At 39.6% G+C, this 22,996-nt stretch overlaps 2 protein-coding genes across 2 annotated transcripts; one reads left to right on the top strand and one right to left on the bottom strand.

Moving 5' to 3' along the window:
- The first annotated feature begins 89 nt into the window (after positions 1 to 89).
- b9d1 (B9 protein domain 1) lies at positions 90 to 2,280 on the top strand. Its single transcript, XM_056752307.1, is given in 8 exon segments — positions 90 to 275; positions 277 to 297; positions 413 to 481; positions 575 to 683; positions 820 to 916; positions 1,002 to 1,064; positions 1,838 to 1,905; positions 1,997 to 2,280. Coding segments are annotated over 8 exon segments (564 nt in total). The 5' UTR covers positions 90 to 233; the 3' UTR covers positions 2,092 to 2,280.
- On the bottom strand, positions 2,186 to 22,378 carry epn2 (epsin 2). The gene is given in 10 exon segments (XM_056752305.1): positions 2,186 to 4,924; positions 5,467 to 5,664; positions 5,745 to 5,831; positions 6,932 to 7,099; positions 8,316 to 8,363; positions 8,366 to 8,468; positions 8,758 to 8,856; positions 10,983 to 11,095; positions 16,476 to 17,253; positions 22,182 to 22,378. Coding segments are annotated over 9 exon segments (1,776 nt in total). The 5' UTR covers positions 17,083 to 17,253; positions 22,182 to 22,378; the 3' UTR covers positions 2,186 to 4,571.
- Positions 22,379 to 22,996: the final 618 nt, after the last annotated feature.

Below are 22,996 nucleotides of genomic sequence, written 5' to 3'. Positions count from 1 at the left end.
CATTTCATGTCCACGACAGCCACCTAGCGGCTTGGCATTTTAAATTTCGCGTTTTTGTCTCCTGTCATTTTTGGACCTCGTTGGTCGCCGTTGTAAAAGCGTCCATAGCACCCACAGAGATGTTGGCAACGAGAAGCCATTAATGTAACGTAAAGCCAACTAGATCAAATTTACTGGTGAGAGGGGCATTTGGCTTTGATTTAAATGTTAGTAATCGTATTAAGGATGTGAAAATGACCTCAAACAATCCGTCGGCTTTCCTTCTCATGGTTAATGGGCCAAATCGAAGGAGCTAATGTGAGTTAGCATTGCTGTATGCGTGAAGTAACGAATATTTTGGCGTGATTTAATTAATGCCATCTAGCCTTGTTATGAATCACTTTATTTACTTCATTACTTTTGTTGTCTAAAGTTCCCAGAATATGATGACATGTACTGCAAGTATTGTTTTGTGTATGGACACGACTGGGCGCCCACATCAGTGAGTGTTATCTTTCTTTACTCATAGTGTGATTGTTATGTGCTCGTATATATTACATTGTGGTTATCTTGTGCTTTTTCACACAACCCGAAGGGATTAGAAGAGGGAATTTCTCAGATAACATCAAAGGGAAACGGATCACAGAATCTGGTGTGGAATTTCCCAATAGACATCACATTCAAAAGCACCAATCCATTCGGTTGTAAGTACACCGAGTTTTGTCTTAAAGTTTAATCTTATGTTTATTTACAGTATTGCAAACTAAACTAAACAATTCAGATAAAGATAATCTTTTGCAAGTTGTTTCTTTTGCAAGGGTGTTAATGTGTGTTTTTCAGGGCCCCAAATTGTAGTTAGTGTGTTCGGCCCAGATACATTTGGAAATGACGTTGTCCGAGGATATGGAGCTGTGCATATCCCCTTTACGCCTGGAAAGTAAGCAGCATAGTGATGGTACGGTAGTGAAACACATTTAACATGTTTGACAGGTGACATGAATGCACACTTTTTCCCCTCCCAGACACACGAAGACTATTCCAATGTTTGTGCCCGAGTCCACATCAAGACTGCAGAAGTTCACAAGGTTGTTAAAGAATTTCTTATATTTCAAATCAGATGAAATCTCACATTTTTTTCTATGAAATGTCTTATTTTAGCTACTGTTCACCCTAACCGTGTTCTAAAATTAAATTTGGTCTAACTGAAATTGAAACAACATTTCCCTATGGGATATTAAACAAAGATAAGGCTTAGATTAAAGGCACAGTTCACATAAAAATGACTCAGATTATTCCAAACCTGTATAAATTTCTTTGGTCTGATGAACACAGAAAGATATTGGGTAGAATATAAGTACCCAAACAGAACGCACCCCCACTTACTGCCATAGTAGGGAAAATACTATGGGTGTCAATGGAGGTGAGATCTGTTTGGTTAATGACATTTTTTCAAATATCTTCCTTTGTGTTTATTAGAGCAATGACATTTGTACATGTTTGGAACAACCCGAGGAAAAGTAAATGACAGAATTTTCATTTTTGGGTGAACAATCCCTTAAACCAGGACTATGCCTTACTTTAATCAGGATGCGACTTTTCTGGTGAGCATCTTTAGGCAAAATAATGGGACTGATATATTAAGATATGTGAGGGCAAGTTATTTTCAGTTAAGACAGCGCAAACACGCGTTTAAGTCCGGGACTAGCCTTCAGCCTTGTCTGTGAAACCGGCCCTAGAGGTAATATATAAATTAGAATTAGTATGATTAAGTACATCTAACTTAAGCCGTTCTCTATTTCGTATTTTAAATTCTCTTTGAATGATAAACATTCAATGTCACGTTATGTGTTTTGCTCAGCTGGCTGATGGGGAGGCGTCCTGAGTTCACAGATCCCAAAGTTGTTGCCCAGGGAGAGGGAAGAGAAGGTGGGATTGCACATACTTTCCATGCCATAAATGTCAAAACGTGTGGGGTCTCAAACGTCTTAAAGTATGTAACGGTTTTGTCTATTTGCAGTTACAAGGGTGCGTTCACAAGGTTTCGTGAAACTACAGTTCAACGTTGTTACTAAGGATATGAAGAAGCTGGGTTATGACACAACTTCCACATAACATGCACCTGCTGGACTCTCGCAATATCAGATATGATTAGACTGTTGCCATAGCAGAATGTGATGTGTAAACTGACAGCATCAAAAGACAGATAAAAAGTCATTGATACAATTTATTTTTACCATTGCAGCTACATGTCCTTTTATCACTTGCTGCTGTTTAGATGGCAATAAACATCACACTCTTCAATGTGACTTTCCTACAAAACCAATACACAGAAATAAGGTACAGAACAATATGTTACAATAGAACAGATGATAAATTATATTATACAGTTATAATGCCAACGAGTTGAGCACATATCCATAAAAAGCAGCCTGCTCCCAGTAATATGAGACAGTTTGGTAAATACACAGACACAATAACATGAAAAATAAAAGGTGTTATGCATGTTCACATAGTTAGTCCTGCACGATAAATGCATGAGTACATAGTAACAGAAGAACAAGTGATACATTGAAACGGTAACAGCGAAACAAGACAGTCGAGAAGAATTGAGCTAGATACTGTATGCACTCAAAAGTAATTTATAAGTCTGCTGCATAATTGAGTACAGTGATGTTTACTAGCAGGGAGTCTTATTTAGCAGGATTAGAACCTGCTTAACCCATCGCATCCACCAAAAGCACATTACATACATCTTAAAGCTCTCTTATCCCCCCCCAAATGCCCGAGTATGCCGGCAGAATATTGACCATTGACACACCCAGGCTCAGCTACAAGTCTGCACACGTGCAGCGCTACCACGTATTCCAGCAGAGGTCACTAGCTCACAGAATGAGAGTTGGAGTACTCTAGCAGTATTCCAGTAAAAAAAAAAATGGGGAAACAAATGGAGAGATAAAGATGTAGTCGGAGTTGAAACAGCCACAGTTCTGCAACGTCACTTTGGTAACTATGGTTTGATGTCGGCATCTTGTGCTTAACTAACTGGAATAAAATCGATCCACAAAGTCCACATGACACCAAAGAGTTTTCTCTCAATATTGATGCCAAATGTGACAATTCACACAACTGAACCAAGTCATTCATATAAAGAACTGTGGTGTACGCCCCATTCAATGCAAAAAAAATCCAACATCAACTCATTTGAATAAAGGATAATGAAACGTTTCAAGCTGCAAAGACAGCAAAACTCATTTATGAAACCCAAACACATCCTTAAAACAACACATATCTACACATAACCAATCACGCAATGTTAATGGAACCATCCATACCTACCGTTTTTAATACCAACAACCCCTCTTAACCTTTAACACTAAAAGCAAGTTAGCTTTGTCATAAATGAGGACTTTGTGATATATGCTTGGGTTTTGTTTCTAAGGTACATAGCATCAAAAGCAGTGATTAATGATATATTTGCCGATTATAACAGTAAGATGCATTAGGACCTGAAGATACATAATAAACAAATCGAATCCTCCCGTTTCCCTTTGCTCCTTCTATGTTCCAAACACACATAAATAAAAAGATACTGAAATCATCACATTTCAAATTATTTGATACTTCCTGTGACCAAGCATCAAAGCAGATGAATTTCAATCATTTATATCGATTAGCTGTCAGATATGGAGGTGGTGTGCAAATAGTGAGCGGTACTGAATCAAAAGAACCCATTCACCCAACAAACAACGTCTCGGGATTGTAAAGCAGTAAAAAACAGGCTTCGGTATAAAAGTAGAGCCATATGATATGCAAACCAACATCCCATCATGCTTTAAAAAAGAGAAAGGAGAAAAGGTTGACTCTCCAATTCGTTATGAAGTTCATCTTTCAATGCGTTGGGTTCGGAATCATTTGCACGCGCCGTTCGGATTTATTCCCTCTTAGTCCTTAGCATTCACAGCACTGTGAGATTTTGTCCTACGCTTAATACAGAAATGTGTCTCGTGCTAAGGACTACCAACAGTCAAAAAGTAAATCGGAGCATGTGCAAAATCCCTGCTTAGAACATCAAAATCATTTGTATAAACGGATAGAGTCTCTAAACTGTGTCTACTTAAGCATACTGTAAATACACATAGTGTATATGCGCTGCGTAGAACATACAGGCTGTGCTGATTAAAAGTGTTAGCTTTATCACACTGCTTGAAAAGACTAGAAATTAGAAAAATTAAGACACCAGTACTCCTAGATTCAAGCCTTTGATAAGAAACGTAAGCAATCAAAAAGAAGTTAAAAATTCAGACCCCTTTCAACCCACACAAGCTTGGTGGGAAGAAAATATCTCACCTGTACACAGTATCACTGACGTTTGAGGGAATTTAGAAAAGAATACCAAATCACTGTATGGTACCTATCTCAGACAGGAGAGAAAGGGAGTCGCCTGCCAATGTATAAACTGTAAACTCCACTGCTACTGCAAAGTCTGGAAACAGCACACTAGTCTGGGAAAGACATTAAAATCTTGTCTATACCATAGGAAGAGGGATGAGAGAAAGATCTGTGTGAGTTTGAGGGGGGGCCTATATTGTTCCTCACAATAAGAAGGGGTTAGTTGTGCTGCCGGCTTGCATCGCTGCGCCTGTGGGCTCCAACCCTACGCTCATGAGCGGCTGAGGCATGGACATTGAGGCAGGAATACCTATGCCTGGCATAATCTGACCCATGGGTGCAAGTGGCGCCATCCCGGTCATGGGTACCATGGAGACAGGGCCAGCTGGGGGCAAAGAGGAGAGTGGCATGGGATCGTTGAGTGGCATGAAGCTCTGACTGCTCATCATGGGACTGACTCTCATCTGGTTGAGGGTTGGTGGCTGCGGCTGGTTCACCTGGAAGGGGTTGACCTGAGCTGCAGGTGCAGGTACAGGCACAGGCACAGCAGCTACTCCTGAGGGGGAAGAGAAAGAAATATACAGTTTAACATTGTTAAACCCAACTGACCTTAATTAACACCCCCAAAAACCTTACTTGGTGATTTTTCTGACACTGGCTATGTGAATACACAAATAAATAATGGACAGAATTTAAAGACGCTAAATGGTCTTAAAAAAGTAACACTTGTGGCCCTCAGTTAAAATAAATGCGAAACAAACAGACTTTAATTCATCGAAATGGAATAAAACTGACCTGTGGCACGAAAATCGTTTAAACATATCAAGTCACACTTTTACTCATGACCACCACTAGAAATGAACTAGAATAGGAAGATAGTATATGACAAGAACATTATATTGAAAACAAAAACTAGTAAATATTGCATCAATATGACATTTGGAATATTAAGAAAAAAATCTAGCAAATTGGAATTTACTGATAAAACTTTTTTAGGAGTTCTGTCATTTTGTTCAGAAGGAGTTTTAGTTTGCCCCCTAAACAAGGAGCACCAGGGGGTTCTACTGATTCCCAGATGTTATTGGTGTTGAAGAATACCTCCAGCGAGGAAGGGGTTGGAGACTGGCGCCGGCTGTGGAGGTTTGGTGACCAGAGAGTCCAGGTTGACGAGAGCAGCGTTGGGACCGAGGAAAGACTCTGGAGTTTTTCTGGTTGGCCCACTGGGTACGTCAAACAGGTCTGAACCCACAGACAAGCTGGTCTGTGATGGCAGGCCAAAGTTTCCTCTACCATCTCCTGAGAAAAATGATGACATCAAATATTATATCTTGAAGGAGACACCAACTAAAATTGAAGCAGAAGTATTCTGAATATACCAGTCATTGCTGAGGAGCGAAGGCTGTCAAAATCAGAGAGGTCCTCCCTGGAAGTACCGTTTGGTGTGGAGAAAAGATCAAAACTGCCTGCTGGTTGAAACGTGAAAATGTGTAAGATACATGTGACAATGTAAATCATACATGCAAGGGGTGTTACAATACATCAATATGGATCAATGTTTCGAATCATTTTCTAACGATACGATGCATCGATGCCACACATAAAATATCGATATGAGGTACCTTTATTTTGACACTCTCCGTGTCCCCAAGTGTGTTATTTGTTAGTTCAGTTTTCGCTGGAAACTTTTTGCCGTGGAGCACTGTTTCACCAAAAATCCTCACCACCACGGCTGCAGCTTCTCGGTGACACACGTTGTCCCATTAATTCCTAATTTGTTTCGCCAGAGTTGCTAAGTTGCTAGATTTAGTTAATTTTTATTCAGTAGAGGCGCATACAGACAAACTTAGTATCTTTTTGGATAAACCGTAGCTTTCATTCTGTGGGAATTTCTGGGCAGTATTACTGCCCCGAGAGCTAGAGGTCACGCTTTCCCAGAGCAGAGATCACCTCTCAGCATTCTACTGTTCTGCGATGGGAGAAGCCAAAGCCACTAGATGTTTAGCTCACAAAAAGCATAAAGGCCCTGGCTTCAGCGGAACGCAGGGAAGGTATCCAGATATAGTTTTCCATCTCTCTTTAATAAGATTACCTCCGGAGAAGTATTTTTGATATATAAATATGAAACAGACAATATGTACACGAGAATGACTTTATTGGGCAATATGCTGTTTTAAAATATGTTTGGAAACAGGTCTGAGGTTCTATAAAACTGTTCTATAAAACACTAGATTATTGTTTTAAATGTCCCATTTGGACTGAGTGTGTGCAGTTTTCACAGAGTTTAATTAAACATTTATCTTATATATTTTGGTTTAAATGGTGAGTTATTAAAAATGTAACTGCATGTGTAAACTTGGCAAGTAATATCAAACGATCGATTCAATTAATCGGATCGCAAAAATTTCAAGGTTTCAGCAAATATCAAATCCCTGACGCCTAGATGCATGCACACTTTAGGATTTTAAAACATGAAAGTCTGAAATTGTCCAAAGCAGCTCCATTATTTCCAGCACAGATTCTAGGTAATGGATGTTAAGCATGAAGTTTGGATTTCAGATGTTACCTGTGATTGGGGCTTTGGGGCGGGTGGCAGGCATTGGACCCCAGGGATCAGCAGTTGCAGGAGCCGGGGTCGACCCCCAGGGGTCACTGCTCTTCACAGGGGTGACTGAGGAAGAGCCACTTGGAAGACCCCAGGGATCCACAGGGGCAGCTGGTTTAGAGCCACCACCTAGATAACAGAAAGATCAATTCTTTACATTTATTCATTTGGCAGACGCTTTTATCCAAAGCGACTTACAAGTAGGAGACATATAACATTTAGTCAACATGCTAAACAGTAACGTTAATTTACAAGGCCATGCTCCTAGAATGATTAAAGCTGGAGTAATCAAGGGAGAGAACAAACAGACTTTTTTATTAGACAAGACATACATCAAATAAATGCGGAACAGGTATGTTTTGAGTTGTTTTTTTTAATAGATGCTGCAGTTCATTCAACCACAGGGGAACAGAATGAGTAAAGGTTTTGCAGGCAATTTGGTGCCTCGCTGTGATGGAACAACCAGGTGTCGCTCATTTTCAAGTTCTTTCTCGTGTATTATCATCCATGTATTTCCTTTCTCTTATATTATTTGTCCTTATCAAACTGGAGTGCATCATGGCATTTTAAGATTCATCAAAATCATGTAAATAAACTGACAGTGATGCATGTAAACAACAAATTCTACTTCACAGATTGCTGGTAGTGTGTCACTTCAGGCTGAAAGCTGTGATCTAGTAAAAATACAGTGATACTCCACTTCAGTAGAGTTCTTGTCATTTCCAGTTTAGAGAAATCACAAACAAGCCTCAATTCCCCGCTCTCCATACACTTTCATGATTAACCAAGTACATCTTAAGCACCAGAACATGGAGAGATTGAGAGCACTGGGCTGTTAGAGGAGGAAAACTGAGTGTTCACTCCAGCGGATCTGCAGATCTGAATACTGAGTCTCTTTGTTTTGTCCACACTGGAATGCACGATTACCTGCCCTGCTACATTACTGAGCCGCCTCAGAGAGCTATGGCCCAACGTCATCATGAGAACGAGCTTGTGGGGGCATTATGTAAACCTGTAATGTTCATCTCCAGAGCATTATATGCAAACACAGCGGAGGTGTGCTGTGACGTCGAATATTTAACGCCAGTGTCTTAAGAAACATTGATTAATTCATTTTCATTAATTAATTTTGTTCACAGGTGACACCGAACAGTTTTCAGTTTTTAGATGGTGATTCAGGAATCATATCCATTATGAATAAATGCAACCCATCCCAACCAGATAAAACATGCTAATGTGATTAGGAAAGCACAACACTGAAGCGAACTGTTGTCAATGTTGCTTTTTTAATCCGTGGGTGTTTGCTCACAATGCTAGAATGTTACAGATGCATCTGCAGGCTTACCGTATGACTGCCAGGGGTCAGAGACGGGGCCTGCTACAGCCGCTGCAGCTCCTGCTCCCGCTCCGCTCCCGCTCCCGCTCCCCAGGGGTCTGCCGCTGGATTGGCAGGGCTCTCGAGAACCGTGTCTATCAGATCCATCAGAGAAGACTGAGGCTGCATGCGAGAACACAACATCAGAGATCAGAACCCATGTCAACAGACCACCATCTTAAATAATCACATCAGCTATAACAAACATGCTTTGTGGCCAAATACTCACATCATGAGTCAATAAGCCCGCGAGAAAAGAAAAGGAAAAAAGTTAAGAGAGGTGATAAAAATTATATTTCGAACACCACGGATGACATGAAGTGAATTCTTCCTTTAATAAGAAAAGGGGTAAGGGACGTGTTGAACTTTCTGTGGCTACAGATTAAGATCTGATCTCCCAGTCTAAACCCACCTCTTTCTTCTTCTTGGTCGCTTTCCCCATGTTGTCTTTACGGCTTTCTTCCAGAGCCATCTGGAGCCGTAGGTCATCTCCACGGCGCATCCTTTCCTCCTAAACACGCAAAAAAATCATAAAGAATGAATGCTATAGCATGTGCATTATGAAAACGTGTCGTCTGCTGCGACCTTAATCCAGAAGGCAGATCATCATGACTATCATGTACTGCTGTGAATCAGCATGATTCAGCACCACATTTACTCACGTATGCATACATCTGAAGTACAATTATACACCAAACCCAAGAAATGTTAGCAAGAGACACCCTGAACTCTGCCCTTTGAAACAAGACTCCATAAGGCGGCACTGAAGACAGGAAGGGAGCTGGTTATGTAAAACATGTCAGTGGGGGGCATGTGAAGATTGTTGTAATCTAGTGGCAGAGCATAATGTTGTATAGGGTTTGCTTTCTTCATGACAATTATATCTTCAAAGCATCTCTCATTGTAAGCAGAAGCTCTTATTGTAAGATCACTGTAGTCTTTAAATGATATGCGGTCAGGAAAGTCGACAAACAATTGAATGAAGCTATTTTAATTACTGGTAACCAATACAGAATAATAAAAATTCAAATGCGAGGAGGAAATGAAGTCACTTAAGCCTGAATCATTCTGTACAGTCATATTTCATTAAAGGTTTGGCCTTTATTGGATTGCTGATTTTAAGGTGAGGTAAGGAAAGAAAACGCGATTTACTCAAAATATTGATGTGATATTCCTCCAGCCTTATCAAGAAGGCTCATTATATCAATATCCCTTCAGAATGCAATCATGTCCACTTCTAAAATGACAACTGATGTACATCAGGACATGTCAGAATAACCTGTGTTACAGGTTTAAACTCATATCCTGGGGATTCAACCCCAAATCATATACTTATATGACCATGTCAGGTTTGTTTCCAGATGAAGTTTGGTGTCAGTGATAGGTAAGAAGGATGCAATAATTCTGTAACTGTGGTTAGTATGTGTGACAGGTTCATACATATAGGAGGCATTGTTAAAAATGATCTGTGTCAGATAAGGTTACATTAAAATGTGTGCCTGAATGAGCTATTTATAGTCATTCCATCTAAAGGTTGATCTAACCATAGAAAAACACTGCCACTTTGGCCCCATTGCATTTTATAAAGAACAAAATATGAACCAAGCAATAAACTACCAATAACTCAAACATCACCAAACCACAAGAAAATGTAATATTCATTCAGTCTACTAGTTCTCTTTAAAAAAAGTTTGCTTTACATCAGATGTGGGCAGTGCGGCACTAAATCTAAAACTAAAAACAGAAGTGAAACGTATTGAAGTATACAGTGTACCGTCAGATGTTATAAACTCTGTACAGCTCTGTTGATTGACACATTACTAACATTCCAGTGTATGTGTCATCCCGCCCTGTACAGCTCACAAGCAGTGACAACAGAGTGCTGACTCTGAAAATCTTTACAGTCTACCTCCCTCTCAGATTAGCCCACCAGACTTGTTTTTAGCATATGGAAAATTATCAGATGTCCAAATACACATACCCTTCTACACATTATTTTTGCGACTCTTGTAAGTGTTCTGCTTTTTCTTCAGCTACCCATCAGATTACTATGATGTGCCATAAGCACCTCTCTCTGAAGGGTCAGATAGAAATACACAAGACGCTGTCATGAATAAAGACCACGGAGCAGTGCCGAGCAGTTCTTTGATCGATGGATGCATGTTTTGGAGCTTCGAAAAGTCAACACCCATTCACTACCATTCTAACGCTTGGAAGTAAAATGATACTTGGTGCTATAACTCCAACTGCATAATTCTTCAAGAAGAAAACCATATTCAGTTAGGATGCCTAGGGGGTGAGTAAAACATGGGGAAATTTTGATTTGCTAATAAAGTATCCCTTTAAGAAGCAATTGCTGAAAAACCCAAACATCACCAGACTTGGAAATTAATAATATTCATTAAGTGAACATGGACTGATTGACTGGTGGTGAAATAATTTAGAATTATTGAATGTTGGCATGCAAATGAAGACAACTGCAGTTCGTCCGTCATCCTTAAAATGTGTATGATAAACCATGGATCACCCCAGGAATGTTTTTGTGTTCGTACACAAATAAGCTCATAAAGGTTTGCATTGATATGAGAAACAAAGAATTTTTGGGGTGAACTATCCCTTAAAGGTGGTGTACTGCACCTGCTCGGCAGCTTCTCGACTCATGGCAAGAGCCAGCTGCAACTGAAGCTCTTCCTCACCGCTGGTCTGAGGCCTGGCTTGCTCCAATTCTGAAGACGAGTTGGGTGATGTGGCTGAAACGCAAAAAAACACATTACATTTTCATCACTGCAACCACACCTCCCAGGGTTATCTTAAGGCTGGCACTTCCTGTGTGAAGCAATGAGCATGGATCAATAAACAGCTGGTGAACAAAAGGACTGAACGGGTTATATCAGTTACTAGGTAAATGCTCTTAACCACAACACCATGAGATCTATACAACATTTTTAAGGAATGCTATTGTTCTGAAAAGCAAATGTGTTGAATAAGGATAGCTTAAATCTTCGTTTGTGTAAAGCTCAAATGAATAATTCATACACATATGGGTTTTCTCATTTTTGGGTGAACAATTCCATCTAACTTGTTGGAAGTGAATACGGAAGCAGGAACTGAAGAGATTCCTATCAGCCAGCTGCATGCTGGATAAGTGATAACAGAGTTTGTTGCTAAACCAGCGGACAACAGCTTAGTGCTGAAGAACAGAATACCGGTGTGTATTTTGTTTTGATATGAATGTTTAATATACAGCATTCCTGGTATGTGTGGCTTAAACAATGTGCGGAACGCGGCGCAGCACGACACTGTTTCAGTGGGGTCTCTTTTCACTGTGGTGAGGACACAGCTGAATAGACATATAGACACTTTGGTTTTTCACTACTGTACAGACTACAGAGTGTCGCTATGTGCGTGCTGTGAGCTAAAGTGACCGGCAATTTGCACGCAATGCGTCTTTCTACACCGCAGCACTACGTTATCATAATTTTTCTATACAAGCATGTGCTATACAAGCTATACAAGTATAGCAATTGCATGTTTCCATTACGTTACATTGAATACAATCACAAGCAAACATCTTCAAAAAACGATCGTGTTCCCTCATACCTCCTAAATATAAGCATATTACATGATGTGTTATTTTGTTTTAAATGTTCCTTTGTATGTTATGAGGAGAAATAAGGGTCAGTAGAGGAAGGAGGATTGACAGTATGATCTCTCACATATCTATTTTAAGCATTTGTTTTAAGATCTTAAAATATGATTTCAGGAAATCATAAACCCATTTTGACTATGTAAAACACAGCAGACATCACATGCATGTTTCAATGGTAAAATTGTTAAAATTTTGTATTCAGCTATTCAGACAGACCATGGTATTAATTTCAGGGGGGTGCTCCTAACTCTTGAAGTTGGGAGCACCCGTGTTACCAACGAAAAAGTTAATTTTGAGCCCTGTTCTCTATTTATTTGCTTAAATATATTTGCAGTTAGGGGAAGGAGATTGTTAACATTGTGTAGTTACAAGTTGTTTGCGAAATTTGCACATTTAAAAGGTTCTGTATTTTGACTGCAACTGTCATGCATCCTGATTCCTTCACTTCACCATGAATACAAACTCTTTATAAACACCATCATTTTGTGGGATTTACAAATCTGTATAATACTGCTGTGGAATTTTTCTACAATATTCATTCACCATGACAGCATAAAATGGAATTAAGTCAATCAACTGCAGTATGACCTCTCTCAATCGGTAGAAAATGTGGTTAAATATATACTGTCATGTGCCGAGAAACCGGTATAAATCTGGGAAATACAGTTATAATAATTTACGGTCATACCCTCCAGCACTACGACAGCTCTTCCCCTTGCACTGATTGGATAAGAGGAAACCATGTGTTTAGAAAACAGAAGCACCAACAACCAGCTCAAAAGCACATGGAACAGTCACAGGCCATTGAAAGCCAAGAACCTTGCAAAGTACATGTCAAACAAGGTCAGAATTAATACAGCAGCACACATGTCTGATGCCTCTTACGGATACACAATTGGGTTAGCGTCCAGATTTTTTTAAGGCTCCAACATTAGTTCGAGCTCTCATCAATCAATGGATTGCCTAGCTGTGATCTATACGATCTGAGAGCCATTAGGCCGAGTCTTGATGCATTGCTTCCATAACGATTAGAAAGCTGCGACTTGAGGCCCTCTGGGCCTTGAGAAATCCAAAGGTTCCCGCTTTCAAACCCAGTGGGACTTCACAAGAAAATGCAACCAAAAGGCGTGATTCTGTGGGAACATAAGTAGAGGCGGAGAAGAGCAGTGAGTAGGGCTGTCACGATGATGAAATTTGGGTAACGATTAATTATCTATTAAATAATTGTGATTATGGAGTTCAATTGTCTGTTTAAAGGCTTTGACAATTATAACGATTAATTACAATTGATTTATTCATATAATAAAAGATAGTTAAATTGAGAAATGAGTGCAGATTAAGGAAGCTAGATAGAAAACTTGGGTGATTTGCAGCATTTTACAAGAATTTACAATCATTGCGGTTGTGTGAAGTAATTGCGATTATTTAAAATAATTGCGAGGAGACGATTATTTAATAATTGTGACAGCCCTAGCTGTGCAATCACCGATGACATCACTGATGCTCCGGTCCATGCCACCCTTAGTGAGCTTATGTGGAAAATATAATTCATTAACTCATAAACGTGGTTGAAGTCAGTTTCTGGTCTTAATTTGACTTCTGTTAACGCATATTTCTGTTAACAATATTTAACGCAATTAAAGCAGCATCCGTTTATTTGGTCATCCTTTGTCTAGCGTTACAATATAGAATCATAAGGCCTTTAAACCATTTAAGCGCGATTTGAAACACATTCAGTGTGTTCAGTGTTGATAGACAGCTCATAGCTTTGGGATGTGGCACAACGCGACAGCAGTCCAGTCTGGTTTATACAATCACAGGCTAAAGGCTGTGTCAGTGAATCTCTGTCAGACATCGCACCAGTATTAAGTTCCATTTCGAGCGTAAATGAACAAAACACACTAGATTATAACAGAAAGCCCGTTTTGTTTAGCATTTTCGTAAACACGGATAAAATAAAATCCTAAATGAATGCAAAGAGTTGTGAAAATGGGAAATGGTGTCAGATCTGAGTAGAGTGGCCGCTCTTAAAGGGGCCGGGTTCTTCAAACTGCTGCTGTGACTCCGGTCATTAATGTTAATCAAAGAACAAAAGAAAATAGGAATTCAATGTTTTTTTGTAGCTTTATTGAGAATTTAAGTTCTGAGAATTAAAACAACTGCTAGAAACGTTCCATTAGAAGAGCTGGGAAATAGTTTGGCTGTGTTACACAGGCTGTATAAAGGCATCCAGAATCTATTTAAAACACAGGTCAAGCTCTTTGCTTGGCTAAAAGACACAGTACATTAAACTAATAGCCAAGAAGGTCTAATCCACAGCCACAAACAAAACACGGGAACTAAGGAGAAACAGATATTCACTGTCCAGCAGTACTTTCTCTTGGTTATACTCACACGCACGTACACCTGTAACCGTTTACTGACACAAAGACATTATTATTTGTAGTGAGGATGTTTTTAGTATAGATCTACCATTAGCAAAAGGAAACTTTGAAACCATGTTTCAGACAGCAACCACACACGCAGGAAACAATGCTAATTTTGACATCTGAACAACTAATTTAGAAACCAGAGAGGTTTTTCTAGACATTCCATCAGCAGTTATCAACAGTACAGTGCTTTTCTAGTCATCCTTCTAGAACACTCATATAGTTGTTGACAGCATATGGGTAGTTGATGAATGACACGACATGATGTATACATTCGCTGACAACGACTACATTATGAGAAACAAGACTTGCGAAAATGAATAAATGATCAACAAAAAAATGTAACATACGTATGACTTTTGTGAACTACATTTATAATTGATACGCTCACATTTTTATCTATTTGCATCTTTACTAATATTCCAAGACCATCTAAATTTTATTAAAAAAAATTGCCACCATTTCATGTGGTCCCTGGATAACGCACATTGTATTTATCAAAAAATTACTTTACATAAACAATGAAAGACATACAATATATTATTAAAAAGAAGCGATGAACCGATATATCTGACAATAATCGGTATCGGTTGATAAAGGTAATTTTTCACACTACCGGACGATAGTTTAAAAACCGCCAATGAACAGCGACATTATATCCAATTAAAAATGACAGGAAAATGCAATGATTTTGTGCTCAGCATATAGAAAATGTAAAAAAAAACATCACCAGTTTCATGTGCAATATTAATAGTCATTATATGATTTAATAACATTAAGAAAGTTAAGAAATTTAAGCTTCAGAATCTGTATTGTTATCAGCAGTCAAAAGAGAGAATGATGTCAAATTTACTGTGACTTCCATAGACGCTGTATAAGCAAGACCCTTGCATCAGAGTTAACTATTTTTTATAATTTGATGCCAAGGTTATAAAATACAAAGTATAGTGTTACAAATGTTAAAATACATTACATTATAAAAATATAAAAAACTTTACAATGCTGATGACCGTCAAACGCTTCCTCACAGTCCATTGTAAATTTGCTTCTGTAATACTGTACTGAATTAATATCAAAGCTACACCTTTGCTTAACTGTCCTAATCTATTTTCTCTCAGTTGGCTGAAGTGCAAATTACATTAAACAGAGCCCGCTAACACTTTCTGGAGAAACAATTCCAGAAAACTTCAACAGGAATGCAAAACACCCTCCTGTTAACATATCTGCTTTTCTTCTAATTGTGTTTTCCTTGTTATTAATGACTCAGCCATTTACACAAAGTTTTAAAAGCTACTTATGTCTCCCAATCTCCCTGTGCAGTTTTCACCACATAAGCTTTTGAACTTAACACTATGCAGGTGCTTGAAAAACAGCCTGACTTCCCTCAAGCAATCAAATTCTTTAAAATAGTGTGAAAAGAGGAGGACATATGCAGCTTCCTCAATAAAGCAGACCAGAGCAAAGACCTCTGGGAGTTCAGGAATTCTGAGCGCAGGAAAAGGGGCGGGACGTCCAAAGGCACGCAGATGTCCTTGGCAGACATACAGCCACTTGGTGCTACAGGGACGTACAACAGAGGATGTGTCTCCTGCTGAGTAACAGCAGACATGCAGTTTCCTGGTCTGCAGGTTTAAGAATTTGCCACATGCGCTCCGAGCTCCAGGTGTGCTCGGTCTCTCTTTCGTGCTCTCTGAATGAATTACCCCTATTTGACTTTTACAACCACATTGGCTCAGCTCGGGCTGTTGCTATTATCAGCAACATTTTAGACTTAAAGGTAAGAGATCAGCAGGCTACCCAACTCTTATTGTTGATAGAGGCCCTAATATGGTGCAGGAGAATAAAGTAACCTTTTAGATGATTAAAAAAGGTACAGCTTTAGATTCAAAGCAGCACTTATTTAAAAAAAAAACTTGGAAAGTTCTGTAGCAAGCAGAGCCTGTTTGCACAAAACTAAAATGCACATAATTATCATAGTCCTATGCAAAAAGCTACCAGTACTAGTGTACAACCAGTTAGGAAGATCTTAAAACACAAGCTAAAGCTACTTACATCCATGATATGATGCAGGTGACCCCTCCGACTTTCCATACTCCTCCGAGTAGCTAGTGGACAGGTTGGGCTGGCTGGAGCCGCGCCCAAAGCTGATCTGATTGTTGCTGGGCACGGTGCTACCCACACTGGTGGGGACCTGTGCCATACGCTCTTTAGTCTTCAGGGCCTGAGAGCGTTCACCCTTCAGGCGATCTTCATCCTTGAGCAGCACCACCAGCTGCTTGGACTTCTCTCTCACGTTGATGCCCTGGTCTTTGCCGTCCCGATCAATATACTGGAAATCTTTCAGTGTCTGAATAGCAAAGATGTTCTCTTTACACTGCAGGGCCACTCGCTCGGAGCCCGTTTTAATAAGGTAGTCCAGAAGCGTCAGGGCCTTGTACACGTGTCGCCAGTTCTTGCCGTGGTCATTCAGCCTCCTCCAAATCATGCTCATGATCTCTGAAAAAGCAACCACATTGTAAGTGAGGTCGGCAATCTCTGACATCAGAGAACTGGAGGGGCCCCACGGGTCATTGGAAGTCGCTTCTCTGACCTTCTTCTCTGGCTCGGAGTAGTTATTGACCACATTTTTCATTTGTCTCCGAATCGTAGAGCTCGGCATGGTGGTGTGTAGTGTTTAAATCCTTGAGATTACAAATTAGTTTTCTTTCTTAAAAAGTCTGTGGTGCAGCAGTTTGAAAGTCCGTTTAAACAGTTTCTCTGTGTTACTCTGCACCTGCTAAAACCATTTCCACACAGTGAAGAGAGCCAGCTCGATGAATTCCTCCATTACCTGAAACACAAAACCAAAATGTCAGACAGAAAATAAAAGGTTGAAACAAAGGTAGTCATTTTAACAGAGCACAATTTGATGATACGATTTCAATCTAGTGACCTGGAAAACACTGAAGACCACTGCATTTGTCCCTGGGCAAAACTTTTTTTAAATAAATAACACACTTAAAAGTATGTGATGAACGTTGAAAGGCTTTGGAGGAAAGGACATCTAAAATCGGCAGAGTGTAACTTCCCAGTGTTAAACCCAACACGATAAAGAGATAAAGAGAAATGGAATGCAGCTGTGCACAACATGATGTTTACATGTGATGTGCGAGTAAAACGTAATGGGTGACTTAAGAGTCAGATTGGTTCCTATTACTCATCTTTACGGTAAGACAATACTGTTGGCATGTGGGAAGTGATTGCGCCATACTGCACTTTCCGTCACTGCATGGCATGTAAAAATCAGCCAATGTTCTTGACAAAAAGACTTCGTGTTACTATAGTTCAATAATCCTTATTATACTCATAATGTTGCTCAGCAAACAACGAAAACAATGAATTTAACGAAGCATCAGAGTCCTACTAAATATATGTTTCCTGTCGCACACTGGGATGCTGCAATTGCAGACAAAACATCTCAGCCCATCCCATAAATTCATTAAAAGCCACTGAAATGTGACTCCCGCTCTCCCGCGGAGCAGCCAATTGAGCACTGCTTTCCGAGCAACCCCCACTGCCTCTCGCCCAAGTCTGCATACACATGAATGCAGCCACGGCCTAATGAAACATCTGCTGCTTTAATGACCGATTCAGGCTCAGCACATCAGAGGAAGAGAGGGGCAACTGTATCACTGCCGGAACAAAGCTCCAGTGGCTCTCACTGTGAGGGGGGCCCAGGAAGCTAGCACACAGGCCAGGGTCTGTGTGAGCATCCAGGGCAGGCAGTGTCCTCCTCCATACTAAAGAACAGGTCTGGTAAAGTCTTGCCAATATCAAGGAGTCTCAGTGATTGGTGTTGAAGCCGAGCCAGAGGCCAAGCATAGCAAGTTCTGTGAGAAGCGCTGGCTTCCTTCTGGCATTGATTTCTCTGTCCGGAGAGAAAGAGGAACAGACAGGGTTTAGTTTTTCTCGGGGACATAAAACCTGCCAGTAAAATGGACTAACTCAATACTTTAAAATACTCTACTATTGAAAAATAGTAATGCAACAGATTGTGCTTTGTAAGAGCAAAATGTGCTTTGAGTCTATGATACACAGTTTGGAGAAAACACTTCCCTCCCACTACATGGAAACAACGCTTTTACAGATATCAAAGTATTTTATCAACACCAGATGACTACAGAGCACTTATTCCAAGAACCGTTATATATCTCCTTGAAATGGCCTTCAACAACTGACTAACCTAACAATATATTAAGCTTCTTAAGTGCAAAGTAGATGAAATAAAGTCTCCATTTAAAATTTACTGTAATACTATGAGAATTGTATCAATATACAATCAAGTTGAAATGCACCTGCCCAGTAAACCTCAACAAAAAATACCAAATTAAAGAACAACAGACATTAGTTATGCTTATGCTAGAGTTAAAAGCTAAATATCAACAGAGATTTTAATAACATATGGGGCGTTTCCACCGCAGGAACTTTTCCTCGGAATTCAGGACTTTAGGGCAGTACTCTGTGTTTCCACCGCAGGAAACGGGATCAAAACAAAGTTCCGGGTAAATATTTCCCCCGCTCAGAAAGTCCCTGCTCGTGAGGTAGATCTTTTCCAGAGTTCCATGAAGATTTGGGGGTGGGCCTTTTGTTGTCGAATATGCTGATTGGTCGAGTTCACAATTTCATTGGTTGACTCTACATGCTGAATCATGTTCTGGTAAAAACAAACCACCATTTGTAAAAGTTTGTTGTGGTGCGTCTAGTTTAAGCTGGTTGACAGATGGACCGACAACGAGTTCCAGGCTTTATTAAGTGTTTTGCTGAGGACGAAATCCAACGGGAATTGGAAACAATGACCCTCAATGTAAAGGTATACTTAAAAATACTGAGTCGGTGATACAAGATGGGCATTGTCTGTTGCTTTGTGTGACGTCATCGTTGTTGGACATTACCACCCCCTCCTGGACTGGGAGGAGCCGTCACATGCAGTACTGCGTAATGGGACTGATTTGCCTAATCTTCACAGTACTTTAGACCGCTATGGAAAAAAGCAGACAGCAAAAGGTCTGATAAGAAAATGTTCCTGGGAAATTGTTCCTGGGAAAAATTCTTCCAGGTAATTTTGGAGGAAATGCGGCAATAGATGAACCAAATAGCAAAAGTGGCATACATTACAAAAAGAACAACTATCTAACAAACATTAAAGGGCTCAGCATTCTACATTCGAAATCGAAAAACAACCGTCTGTGACCTGCTTTCAAACAAAATCTGGTCCAAATGACAATTTGTTACACTACTTCGCCGCAGCAAACAAAAACAGAACTCTCCTGGGAAAGTTCTACTGACCTCACTATTCCTCCATCACCTAAAATGTCCAAGAGACACACCAATCCACCTGCATGACATATGCACAGCAAATATTAATCCTGTTTAAGAAAGGCCTAAGAAAAAACAGATCCGCACAGCTGTGAAGGACAGTTTTCTTGATATGACTCAGTTCTGACAAAGGATAGCTTGCATGGCATGTGCCAACACGTCTCATATCTTTAAGGGTTTAGTGTGGAAGTAATAGAGCAGGGTGTGTGGTGGCAGAGACAATTCAGCAGCAAAAACACAGGCGTTAAGAGACTCGCATGAACTCTTTCAAACCAGTCCGAGATGATCAATTCAAAAGATATATATTTTTAATAATTTATTTTTTATTCCATATTAGTCAGGTCTTCTTAACCAGAGAGAGCACTAATAACAAGGGTGTATGCGCAAGGCACAAGTAAACAAGCTGGTTCTGCCACTTTGAGCCATAAATGCTTAAAGTGAAAGTGACCTTTTTGTCAGTTATGGTAAAATGCAACCTAACCGAAATGTGACCTCTGCATTTTACCCATCCAGTGAGTAGTGAACATATAATGCACTGCAAGTCGTGAACACACAAACCTGGAGCAGTGGGCAGCCATCACTGCAGTGCACGGGGAGCAAACAGGGGTTAGGTGCCTTGGTCTTTCAGAGAATCAGCAGAGAATCGAACCGGTAACATTCTAGTTACAAGTCCGACTCTCTAACCACAAGACCATAACTGCCCACTAAACACTGTATATACATACTGTACCCACATCAACAATGTTTTGCTATAGAAGTAAGTAAATAATTGTGATAGAATAGTACTGTACAGTCTTTTAACTGTGAGCAGAGTGCAGCTTAAGAAGTTTAACCAGAGGATATGATTTATCGCTATAATAAATCGGCCGAAATTGTATTATCAGTCGATACGATAACATTCAAAATGACCGTTTATCGGCACATAATTTATCGTGCATCCCAACTCAGAACATGTAAAGCATTTCATGTAATCATTTGCCTCATGCTTGAGTTTACGTATGCTCCCTGAATTTGTGAGTTAGCCAAGTCAGATATGAAAAATACTTGACAGCATTGTACTTCAATGTAATAAAGGTGAGCATTCTCTTCTAGATCAAATACATCTTTCGTTCCGACACAATTTTACATGTCTAATACACGCATTGGCAACTTCTAATACAACAAAGACAAAGAAAAACACGTATTTCCGGCGAATCACCCCTTTAAGACATGATCTTCTCTGAAGGGAACATCACTTGCTTAGTTGCCCTCCAGAGACTATGTTTGTCTTATTAGAGAATGGAAAAAAGGAAAACCAAAAGCAATTGACAATGTTGCTTTAAACCAAGGGTGTGTGCTCCAAGAATTCAAAGAAGATTACAGGTGAACAGTCCATGCTTCTGGGATAAAACATGATTCTGATAAAGGCTTCATACAGGCATAACCTACTCCACAGTATTTGTGGCGATCCAGCAGTAGTGTCGACAAAACAAACTGGTCAAACCACAAATCAGTACGAAAACTTCAACAAAGGATGCGTGTTTACACAATAATCTCAGAGACACCTAAAACAAAACTAACCCAGAACAACGTAAATAAAGACAGACGAGGTATTTCGTATAAATATGACTCGGATAAACCAAAGTATAATCATTGTAAATAATATTTATGCAAGCCATTATAGACATTTGAGATTCACTTCATACACAACAGTAACGAGAAATCCACAACTGCGAAAAATCCTTTAAACGACGCAATTCAGAGAGCAATGGAAAAAATGAGGAAAGAGATTTGTTAAAAACCGATTTAGTCAAGTAACCTTATCAGGATTAATGGCAAGCTAGCACTACAATAACAATTCGCCTCGTCGTTAACCAACCTGCTAACTAATTTAATAATAATCTTGTAAAAAGTGTTTAATCATAATAGTTTTATTAACGACTTAAAGGGCGAATCAAACGTTCCCAACAAAAATAAACTTGCTAGCTAGCAAGCTAACGTTAAAGAATTCACGATGAAAGTTTAGTCAACTGTGAGAACTTTTTTATAAAAACTAAACAATTTTCTGCAACTAGTTCAACGTTATTACAAATATTATGCAACTCACATAACCTAAAGAGTTTGTAAATGTTTTTTTATAGGTTAATGGACTCTTGTGAGAGATACAAAGTGAGTTTGACTATTAGCTGCTCATGCTAGCCGCTGTAGCTATGCTCCGACTAACTTGCTCGTTCAACCAAATGTTGCTTTCATTTTACGCAAACCCCCCGAAAACTCGATTTGACCAAATCTATTAACTTTCAAAACCAACTTTACACAAAAATGTTTTAATTTAGTTCAACTTTAAGACGAAATATGCGCGGTGCTCGGTGGAGATATCGCCACAGTGAGATAAGCGATTAGGTAACAAAATCAGTAACTTACCAAACCTCCAGTGCTGATGATGACCGGGAGTAACGCCCGGCATAAGTACCAAATATACGTCTGTAAGGGCTAGAAACTTTATTTTCTAGGAAACAGCCTGGATTGATGGTATGTTGGTGTGTGTGTTAGTGTTAGTTTGCTGGGCTTGTGTGTGACACCCACACCGTTCAACATGGCGCTCTAACTGCACATTCATTCTCCTCAGGAGGGGCGAGACAAGCCAAAGGGTGTGACCAAAGTCACTATATGCTTCATTCTTAAAAGTGCTTTTTCCCAGATATGACCACTGAGAGCATCTAAATGACCATTGAATTCAACAGAGACACTCATGACAAATGTGCAGCTAGATTAGGTGTGGATTTTCCATCACTGGAAAAAAATGAATGTGCCAATGAATTACCGAAATCAGCGGAATGTGGCCTTATGTGGACTTTTATCAGAAAAAATCTCACTGGCCCAGGGAGGACGGTTTCTAGTAAATAAACATCACATCATATTCCTCTAATCTTTCATTAAAGAGACTGGATCAGATAATAGGCATAGCCTATAATAATAATTTTCAATTCACATTAATTTGGGATCCTTAAAGGGATAGTTCACACAAAAAGTAAAATTCTGTGATCATTTACTCACACTCTTGTGATTTCAAACCTGTATGACATTTTTCTTGTGTGGAACAAAAAAGAAGATATTTTGAAGAATGTGGATAACCGAAGAGCGGTGGCACCCATTGACTTCTATAGTATGGACACAAGACCAATGAAGTGAACAGCTGCTGTCGCTGTTCACATTCTTCAATATATCTTCTTTTGTGT

This window comes from Triplophysa dalaica, chromosome 7, assembly GCF_015846415.1.
Source record: "Triplophysa dalaica isolate WHDGS20190420 chromosome 7, ASM1584641v1, whole genome shotgun sequence".
NCBI lineage: Eukaryota > Metazoa > Chordata > Actinopteri > Cypriniformes > Nemacheilidae > Triplophysa > Triplophysa dalaica.
Note: the sequence above shows the minus strand (reverse complement) of the source record. Positions and strands in the feature narration are given on the sequence as shown.